Source organism: Ceratotherium simum, chromosome 17 (assembly GCF_057802395.1).
Source record: "Ceratotherium simum simum isolate JZ-2026a chromosome 17, ASM5780239v1, whole genome shotgun sequence".
In the NCBI taxonomy this organism is placed as follows: Eukaryota; Metazoa; Chordata; class Mammalia; order Perissodactyla; family Rhinocerotidae; genus Ceratotherium; species Ceratotherium simum.
Window position 1 is genome coordinate 57,678,239 of NC_141916.1, and position 10,197 is coordinate 57,688,435.

Consider the following 10,197-nt stretch of genomic DNA (forward strand, 5'->3'; position numbering starts at 1 on the left):
GCCACAGCACCCAGTTACCCACAGGATCACGAGGGTGAACAACCGATACACCTACAACCATCCTGCACCCAGAGCCACTCTGTTTGTCACTTTCAGTACAGTAGTCAATAAATTTCATAAGATATTCAACACTCTATTTAGAAAATGGGCTCTGTGTTAGATGATTTTGCCCAACTGTTAGGCTAATGTAAATGTTCTGAGCACATTTAAGGTAGTAAGCTATGATGTTCAGTAGGTTAGTGTATTTTTTTTTTTTTTTTTTTTTAAAGATTTTATTTATTCAGTTTTTCCCCCCAAAGCCCCAGTAGATAGTTGTATGTCATAGGTTCACATCCTTCTAGTTGCTGTACGTGGGACTCGGCCTCACGTTGGACGGAGAAGTGGTGCCTCGGGGCGTGCCCAGGATCCGAACCCGGGCCGCCAGCATCAGAGCGCACGCACTTAACCGCTAAGCCACGGAGCCGGCCCAGGTTAGTGTATTAAATGTATTTTTGACTTGAGATATTTTCAACTTATGATGAGTTTATTGGGACGTAATCCCCTCGTAAGTAGAGAACGATCCGTATACAACAGGTCAAACTAAATGATATATTGCTTAGGATACATATACACATATATGCATAACATACATACACATATATATGCATAATGAGTATAAGGGGAAGGATGGGGATGACAAACACCAAATTCAGGAGGCGATGTTATCCAGGGAGGAGGAGAGGTACACAGGGAGTTTCAACTATATTTGTAACAGTTTATTTTTTAAACAAGGTGGCAAGTAAAGGGTACTGGTTATTTTTTATAATTTCCTGCATGTTTGAATTATGACTTTTTTTTTTTTTTTTTTAAAGAGCCAGGACTAAGGAGTCTTACACAAAGGAGAGGGAGAAGCTGGGGCCCTACTTGTGAGGAGATTCGGAGCTGTCCTTGCCACCCTCTGGACCCAGAACCCAGAGTAAATGAGCTAAGGACTCTGACGTCTGCCCACTAAGGGTGAGACACAGCACGGTGAAGCCTCTCCTGTGGGTGAGGAGGGGAGGGAAGGACATTCGGACGCTGCACATCTCCGTTCAGAACCTAGGTACTGGCTGCTCCCCACCGTCTGGGCTGCAAAGAACCCCAGGTGAAGCTGTGGGGCAGCCGGGGGAGACTGGGAGGGCACACGCACATGAGTGCACACGCCTGCATCCCACACGCACACCAAGTGCACAGGCTGACACCCCCACGCTGACACACACTGCCTTTCACACAACCTGGCACGGACACTCTGACAGTTTACAACATAGTTACACGCCCTCGCGCACTCACACAGACATACACACACCCCTTCCACCACCCACTCCAACCAGGACCCCAGAAGTGGAGACGCTGCAGAGCCTGCCAGCTGCAGGCCCAGCCAACCCTCCCTCTCTTCTAATGCTGGGTTTTTCCAGCTGGAGCCTCACTCCCTCTACTGCAATCTCTGGAAATTCGTGTCTGACGCGGCTGCTCCTGCACATTATTTATTTATTTCCTCTTTGCCTCCCGCTGAGACCCTCCTGTCAGGAGAGCTGCAGCCTGGGAAGGGAGACAGGCGGGAAGCTGCGGGGACAGAGGAGGCAGTGAGGACGGAGGGCAGGACCACGCAGAAGCCCCCACTCTGCTCAACAAACTCATCAAGCCCCGCAGGGGCCATGAGCACCAAGCAGGAGGCCGGGAGAGAGGAGGGAGACACCAGTAGGAGGGGACAGGAGGGACAGCTTCGGGACCGAGCCCACCTGAGCCAGCAGCGCCGGCTCAAACAGGCCACCCAGTTCCTGCACAAGGACTCAGCCGACCTGCTCCCCCTGGACAGCCTCAAGAGACTCGGCACCTCCAAGGACTTGGTGAGGCAGCCCTCTCCCCTCCCCACCCCCATGGAAGTCCCCTGGCCCTTTCTCTCTGCTTCCCCACATCCTGAGGAGCGGGGGGGAGGACCCTAAAGTGTAGACCCTAAACCTTCAGACTCTCCCTCCCTTGTTGAGAATGGGGGAGAAGGAGTCCCACTAACTCGAGGGGCTTTGCCTTGACCTTTCTCAGGCTCTTGGCTGGGGATGTTCCCATGGCTTGGTGGCTTGGAGGGACCCTATTCTGATCGCTCGGCTTCCCCCAAACAGTCCAAGGCTCACCTTGGGGGTGGTGAGGAGCTGTACTGTTTAGGAGTAGAGACTTACAGGGACACGAGAAACTTCTGGAGCAGTCATTTATGGCTGCGAGGGCCTGGAGGACTAGTCAGTTTAGGGTTGCGATTTCCCTCCTCTCCCTAAACCACAGACCCCTTCATACCAGGCCTGACCATTCATTTGCCTCTTCCCTTCAGAATGAATGCATTCAAGGCCTCTGTCCTTGCCAGAGCCATCAGGGATTCATATGCTCTCCTTGGGTGCCTCCTTGCTCCCTCCTAGGCGCAATGGCCCTTCCAGGCTCCTTCCCTCCATCCCCTTGCAGCAGCTTTGCCCTCCAGAGGGAATGGGGTTGGGGGAATGACAACAAGGAGGTGAGTGGATCAGGGGTCAACTGCATGTATGCATCTCTCTGAGACAGTGGTTCAAGTGTGAGCTTTGGAGTCACCCAGCCTGGGTTCAGATCCTGGCTCCGCCACTCACTAACTTGGGCAAGTTACTTTATGTCTCTGTGTTGTAGTTTCTCCATCTGTTAAATGAGGATAAAATTAACAGTATCTACCTCATAGGGTTGTTGTGAGAGTTATATGAGCTGATACCTATAAAGAAGTTAGAACAGCGCCTGATAACAGAAGGGGCCACCTAAAAGCTAACTATTATCATTCCTCCAGCTATTGTTCCAGTCAGCCTGAGAGAGCAAGTAAGATCTGTAGGGTCCAGAGAACATGGAATCATGTCTGGCTCTGGCTCAGAGAAGAAAGGAGGGCTTCTGTAGAAGGGAGCACTCCGTTCTCTCTCCATCTCCTAGGCAGAAGGTCTGAGAGGAGGGTACCTTGCAACCTGAGAGGCACAAAGCCATTCCTGCAGCCCCTTCTTCCTGGGAATCTGGAGGCAAACGCGGCCCATCACTGCCTTTCCTGACCTAGTCCTACCTTTCCACATTCCTCGCAGCCAAATGTTCCCCTCCAGGAACCCAGCCCAGAGGCCAGGCAATCCCCTAACTCCATCTCAGCAGTCCCCAAAGAGGAAAAGTGACCAGACTGAGATTTCAATTCAGAGAGCCTCCAGGGGCTTGTTCTTCCTGGCAAAAACAGCAAGCACAGCTGAGAAACAGGGATGGAACAGGGAAGCAGTTTCTTTGGCTCCCAGTGGCTAGGACCTTATAGCTTCTCCCCTTTGGGGACCATCCTACATAGATCTGGCCCTGGAGAAGATGCTCTATTAAAACTGCCATCCCAGAGTGGCAGGTCCAGCTTTCTGATGAGAAAGTCCTGGGCTTTTCACCTCTCCCTTCTGCCTCAGGACCCCCTCCCGAATTGATCTCAAGCAGTTCCCTTGTGTGGCTTTAGGAGTGAAGACACAACAGCTGGAAGGACCTCATTGCCTCCTTCCCTGGGATAGTTCTGGAGCAAACCACACAGCGGTAGGGAGCCTGAAGCCTGCATCCACCGTGGGAAAGGTGGGAGGGGAGCTGGGAACTGCAGAGCCCTGTTTCCGGCCAGTCCCAGAGCTCACTGCCCTTTTCCCAGAGCTGTCTCCTGCTGGCAGCCTTGTGGTGGGAGCAGCCCCGAGGGCCGCATTAAGCCAAGGGTAGAAAAACAATCCCAGGCTCCCAAGGAGAGAGGGCAGGTGGAGAAGCATGTGCAGAGCCTGGAGGAATAGTCAGTCTTCAGCAAGCATTGAGTGCTTACTATATTCTGAGCTAAGCCTTGAGATATAAAGATGAGTGAGGTACACACCTGACCCCAAGGGCTCTCCAGGCTATTGGGGGAGTGAAATCCACAAATAACATCTGTGAGAAGCATGACAAAGGGAGCTAAGAGATGGGATGCCGCCCCAGCCTGTGTGTGGAGGGAAGAGTACTTAGAGGTCAGAGAGGGCTTCCTGGAGGAGGTAAACCCTGCTCTAATTATGGAATGCACATAGAATCCCACACTTAAGATAAAAACTTCTCTCCCGAATAGAGTAGTTCCTGAACAAAGTGTGTTGAGCTAGTCATCCAGCCTGGCCTAGAGAAGAGTGAGAAAGAGGAGCTTCAGGAAGAGGAGCAGGCAGCAGCAAAGGCATGGAGGTGAAAAACAGCCCGGTACAAGCAGTCTAAGCAGGCCCGCTGGGGCGGACATTTGGAGATGGGGAGATGAGGCTGAAGACTCAGGCAGTAGCCAGGTCATCTGGGCTGTCACTTTAAAAAGCTTGGGCTTGGGGCCGGCCCCGTGGCTTAGCAGTTAAGTGCGCGCGCTCCGCTACTGGTGGCCCAGGGTTCAGATCCCGGGCGCACACAGATGTACCGCTTATCCAGCCATGCTGAGGTCGTGTCCCACGTGCAGCAACTAGAAGGATGTGCAACTATGACATACAACCATCTACTGGGGCTTTGGGGAGAAAAAGGAAAAAAGGAGGAGGATTGGCAATAGATGTTAGCTCAGGGCCAGTCTTGCTCAGCAAAAAAAGAGGAGTGGCATGGATGTTAGCTCAGGGCTGATCTTTCTCACAAAAAAAAAAAAAAAAAAAAGCTTGGGCTCTACCATGTAAGCAGTAGGGGAGGGCTTTGATGGATTTTAAACAGGAGAGTAACATGGTTAGTTTTATGTTTTACTTTGGTGGTGCTTGTCAAACTTTAACATGCACACGAATCATCTGGGCATCTTGGCTTCTGATTCAGTATGTCACGATTCTGCATTTCTAAGAGCCTTCCAAGTGATGTTAAAGCTACTGATGTGAGGACCACACTTTGAGTAGCAAGAGTTTTGGATAATCGTTGGCTTCGAGTAGGTCTATTTGAGAGGCAAGAGTACTTGGAGGCAGGTTGTTATGAACTCAGGGAGGAATTCCCGGGAGCCAGGAGAGCTGTGGGGAGGCCTCAATAAAGGCAGGAATAGAAAGGAGGGATGGGGCCGGCCCTGTGGCTTGGTGGTTAAGTGCGCGCGCTGCGATGCTGGCGGCCCGGGTTTGGATCCCGGGTGCGCATCGAGGCACCACTTCTCTGTCCATCCTGAGGCCGAGTCCCACATACAGCAACTAGAAGGGTGTGCAGCTATGGCATACAACTATCTACTGGGGCTTTGGGGGCAAAAAATAAAATAAATAAAATCTTTAAAAAAAAAAAGGAGGGATGGACTACAAATACAGGAGGCAAAATCGGTAGCACTTAGGAAGAGTTGGACAGGGTGGGGTGGTTCCAGGTGAAGGAGAGTTCAAGGACGACTCCCAGTATCCTGGTTTTGAAGATTTTGACTTTTTTGTTACTTTGACTTCTTTTCATCACACCATCAACCCTGGGATCTGCAACCCACTGAAGGATAAGGTCAGAGGGGGGCAAAAAAATGTCCCCCCAAAAATGTATTGTAGACTTGAGACAGAATTTCTCCCAAGCATAATACTAGTTCCTGAAATGTCCCGTCAGCCAATAGGTCAGTCTAACCTAGAATGGACCATTCTCCTCTTCCTATTTCTTCATCGCTGAGCAATCTATTGGGGTCCCAGAAAAATGGCATGATTTAATACTGGTTCACGCTGCTATAATGATCTGACTGCTGGGACCCTTGAGTAAGCTCCTGCCCCTTTCTTATTCCCGTGAGACTCAGGGCTGGAGTGGGGTTGGGGAGAATATCCTGGGATACCTAAGGTGGGGGAACTGAGCAGCCTGGATACTTGGTTCAGATCTGCCTACCTTCACTGTTTTGTGACGGAGCCAGCAGCCGCACAGCGTGATCCAAAGACGTCTGGTGGAGGGAAACCAGAGTCGGCTTCAGGTGGAGTCTCCCCTGGTGCAGGCCCCGACTCATGGCCAGGAGAGCAGGAGGCAGATGAGCAAGACAGAGATTCCAGCTCTTCTGGTCAACTGCAAGGTGAGAGGCCTCCAAGGGCACTGACTTTCATTAATCCTACCTGTGACTGGCTCACTTCACCCACTCTCCTTTCTGCTCTGGGTGGTGAGGGAAGGAGAGAGAGAAACAGCATCTTTCCCCCAAGCCTGGACCTAAAAATGGGATCCGCTATCTTCCTTCTCTCTGCCTCACCCATCTTCCCTCTGTGCAATTCCATCGGTCACCACCATTGCTCCCTTTCCTTTATCAAAGTATAATCTTTAAATGTGAATATGCACTTAAATGTGTAAATGCTGTTCAGTGTGCTCTACATATATGAATGGTGTGTGCATGTATGGATAATGCAACCCTCCTGGAAAAGGCTCATTGTTCCAAAGTGACGGCCTCGTCATCTCTAGGACCATTTAACCATCTAACCAACATTGAACTGTTCCCAATAAACACCCACTGCTCTTCTGCCACTGTCTTTGCTCAGTATTTCCTCTTCCTGTTCTCCAACCATTCTATGTCCACATTCTACAACCTTTTAAGGCCTCAAATGTTACCTCCTTCTTGAAACCTTTTCTGATTTCCCCAGTAAGAAATACCTTTCCTCCCTCTCAACGTCTAAGGCACTTTACTCACAATCCTTCATAGACCTTAAAACTTTCCACTATACAGTAGTTACATTTCACTCCCCTTAGACTTCAAAGGAACAGCATCCATTGCTGTACCTTCCAGCAACACATCTATGCGTAGATGTTCAATAAATGTTTGGAATGAGAGAGCTAAATGCATTTGTGATATCTAAGTGTAAAACAAAACATCTGTGTGTATCCAAAAGAAAGTGCACTTGTCTTTGCTTCCAGTGGTGAACCTCTCAGTTATCCACATCCGAATTTCCTAACAAGGTGTCCTGGTCTTCTCATCCTTCCTTTATTCCTAACTAGATTTCTCCAATGGGGAAGACCTTAGCCTCCAAGAATCCTTCTAAATGAACAGATTTCCATTTCTGGTCAAATCGTTCCCAAACATACGGACTCACCACGTGCAGCTCTACCTCCTTTTTTGATTCCTTTATCTGAGCCACTTTTGCCCCAATTGCATGAGTCCCATAAAAATCACTCCATTTCTTCCCTTCACTCATTTCTGAAAGGGAACCATCAAAGGGTTGGGAAAGGTACAGGGTCAACCCCAACCCATTCTCCCGAGGACTCAGTGAACCCCACAACCCTCCTTCTCAGTGCCAGGACCAGGAGCTGAGGGTGGCCGTGGACACAGGCACCCGCCACAATCAGGTTTCCACCGGATGCCTCAGCCGCCTGGGGTAAGAGTGTGGCCGAAGAGGGGTGGGGGATGGGGCTTCTTTTGGGAGCGATGAAAATAGTCTGAAATTAGATAGGAGTGATGGTTGCATAACTCTGTGACTATACTAAAAACCACTGAACTGCACATTTCAAAGGGTGACTTTGACGGTATATGAACTTTATCTCAATAAAGCTGTTCTTTTTTTGTGTGTGGTGTGTGAGGAAGATCAGCCCTGAGCTAACATCCGTGCTAATCCTCCTCTTTTTGCTGAGGAAGACCAGCTCTGAGCTAACATCTATTGCCAATCCTCCTCCTTTTTTTTTCCCCCAAAGCCCCAGTAGATAGTTGTATGTCATGGTTACACATCCTTCTAGTTGCTGTATGTGGGACAGGGCCTCAGCATGGCCGGACAAGCGGCGTGTCGGTGCGCGCCTGGGATCCGAACCCGGGCTGCCAGTAGCGGAGCGCGCGCACTTAACCGCTAAGCCACGGGGCCGGCCCCTCAATAAAGCTGTTCTTTAACAAAGAGCTGGTAGGGGCTCTGGCAGAGGAGACAAGGATTTAGAACCCATGTGGGGCCAGGGATTGGCTGAGAACCCGAAGTGTGGTGTGGGGGGATGTTAGCTGACTAATGGGGTGGGGTGGGGGCTATGGTGGCCATAACCCTTGCTTCCCAACCACAGGTTAGGGAAGAGGGTCCTAAAAGCCCCAGGGGGAGCCCTGGCACCTGGGCCCCCAACCCAGGTGGAGCAGCTGGAGCTACAGCTGGGCCAGGAGACAGTGGTGTGCGAGGCCCAGGTGGTGGGTAAGTCCTCCCTTCATCAACAGTCCAGCTTCTCACTTCTTTTACCTTCCTCTCCTGGGTGGGGCAAAAGCAGAGACTTCCAGCCTCTGCCAGCACCAGAGAAGGTATCCCCAAAGATGTTCTGACTGTCCCCAATCCCTATGGCAATATTCTCAGACCTGGGGGTGGAGCGGGCAGAGAAGGGGCGAGTGTTGACAGGAGGGCAGCAGTGACAACCGGGGACCCTCTAGCCTCTTCTGTTTTCAAATGATTCCTGCAGACGTTGAGAGTCCTGAATTCTCTCTTGGACTGCAGACTCTGCTTTCTCTCAAGGTAAGGAGGATGCTAGCCATTGCACTCATACTTGGGCCTGATCCAAGGGCTGGGAAAGGAGGCAGGAGGCACCAGTGTGGAAGCAGGGGTCAGTTCTGATGAGAAGGACCTGGAGATGTACAATCTCCCCTTTGCTTTCCTAGAGGTTCCTTATTTGCCCACAAGTGAAAAATATGGAGAACTGGTTTCCTCCCTGAAGGGTCCAGGTGAATGGAAATGGGGAAGAGCAAGGAGCAAGGGGGAGCTGTGGGAAGTGGGAGGGAACACAAAAGAGTGGGCTGGGAGAGAGGGACCTGCTGCAGTGAGCTCACAGTCCCCTCCACACCCCGCAGAGCTGTATCGACCTGGAGCACGGAGTGCTGCGGCTGAAGGCCCCCTTCCCAGAGCTGCCCTTCCTGCCCTGGTACCAAGAGCCTGGCCAGTGACTGGTCCCAGTCAGTCCCTGGGGGAAGAGCTGTGTGGGGTTTGGGGGCATTACTAGAGCTGTAGCTGGGGACTACTGTCTGTTCCTTTTATCACCACTCTGGCCCCGCTGTCCCGTTTCCCTCAGTAGGCCACATTCCTCTCTGCTTCTCAGCAACTGCCCCATCCTCCAGGGGAGTTTTCACGAGGGAGAGCCCACAACCTTGGGGTTCCGGTTTCCCTGTTCTCTCTTATCCCCCCGCAAGTTGAGCAAAAGCAAGTCAGGACTGCAGAAAAGGACATCAGCAAAGCGGGATTCCAGGCTGGGCCCTCGGCACGGTAGGCACCAGCCTGAGTCAAGGCTGCAGCTACTGCTGTCCTCCACCAGTCCCCCGACTCCACCCCAAACACCGTCGACTGCCCTTACTCCCACGTCTCTTCCCTCACCTTCTGGGGCCTGTCATCTCCCTCAACCAGACTGCCAACCTCCCCAACCTGGGTCCCTGGCCCGGCCAGTGCCTGCCATTCTGATTCTGCACACATCTGCTCACAGCTGAATGGGGGAAGATATAGTAAACAGCATATTTTAACACAGCAAGGAAGGTGAGTTAGTAGAGGAATGTGCAGCTCACAGGGCTGGGAGCTCTTTCAGTTACCCTTTCTGGGGATGCACATGCCTGAAGCCAGTTATTATTTGATTACCCTGTGCAAAACCTTGGCTATCCCTCTAACATTCCTCCAGATATTTATCCTTCTCCACTTGCTTTTCACCTACTGGGCCCTGAACCTTGACGGTGTGTGTGGAAGAGCCCTGGAGAGAACCACCCCCACAAGGTGGACAGGATGGTGGTGTTGTCAGTACTCAGACGTAACCTGACCAGTACTCCTTATTTCTAGAACTATCCACCTCATCAGACCTTCTTCCCACTCCTCATCTCTGGCCTCCTGAGCTTGAGCTTGTTTTGTCTTGGAATCAGTGGCTCTCTCTCCCCTGCCAGGCTCTGAGCCAAAGCAAAGACACAAGGAGGCTCTGCTGACTGCATTCTGAAGACAGGAACCCAAACCTTAAGGAGCCAGACCCCTGAGTGTCTTTCTGGCTGGTCTGAGTCTCTTCAATCATGGATCAGGGGTAGAGGAAGATAGTGGTATAAACAGCCTGAACTAGGGAATGAGGACCCTTGGGCTGGAAACAAAATCTTGAGCCTGAGGTAGATCAGAGGACCAGGATGCAAGGAGCTGCTGCGTGACAGCTGGCCTTGGCTTTCTCAGCTGAGTCCCCTGCCCTCAAAAGGGGAGGAGAGGGGCTCACTATCTCACGTGTAATAGTGCCCTGGTCCCCCGCTCCGTGACCTCTGCTTTCCTAGGTCCCCTGGGCCTTCCCTCCACCTCCTGCCGCTTCTGTACTTGCAGACCCCAGCCCGAC

The 10,197-nt window shown here is 51.6% G+C and overlaps 1 protein-coding gene across 1 annotated transcript; it reads left to right on the plus strand.

Annotated features, from left to right (window-relative positions):
• Positions 1-1,658: 1,658 nt before the first annotated feature.
• Positions 1,659-8,805, plus strand: NRIP2 (nuclear receptor interacting protein 2). Its single transcript, XM_014793983.2, has 6 exons — positions 1,659-1,865; positions 5,837-5,989; positions 7,192-7,274; positions 7,939-8,060; positions 8,320-8,372; positions 8,705-8,805. The coding sequence occupies exons 1-6, from the start codon at positions 1,674-1,676 to the stop codon at positions 8,795-8,797; spliced, it is 696 nt and encodes a 231-aa protein (XP_014649469.2). The 5' UTR covers positions 1,659-1,673; the 3' UTR covers positions 8,798-8,805.
• Positions 8,806-10,197: the final 1,392 nt, after the last annotated feature.

Excerpts from the sequence above, each read along its gene's own strand:
- NRIP2 (XM_014793983.2), top strand. The coding sequence starts at position 1,674 with ATGAGCACCAAGCAGGAGGCCGGGAGAGAGGAGGGAGACACCAGTAGG. Across the intron at positions 7,275-7,938 it reads GGATGCCTCAGCCGCCTGGG|GTTAGGGAAGAGGGTCCTAA; the intron begins GTAAGAGTGTGG and ends TCCCAACCACAG. Across the intron at positions 8,373-8,704 it reads AGACTCTGCTTTCTCTCAAG|AGCTGTATCGACCTGGAGCA; the intron begins GTAAGGAGGATG and ends CACACCCCGCAG.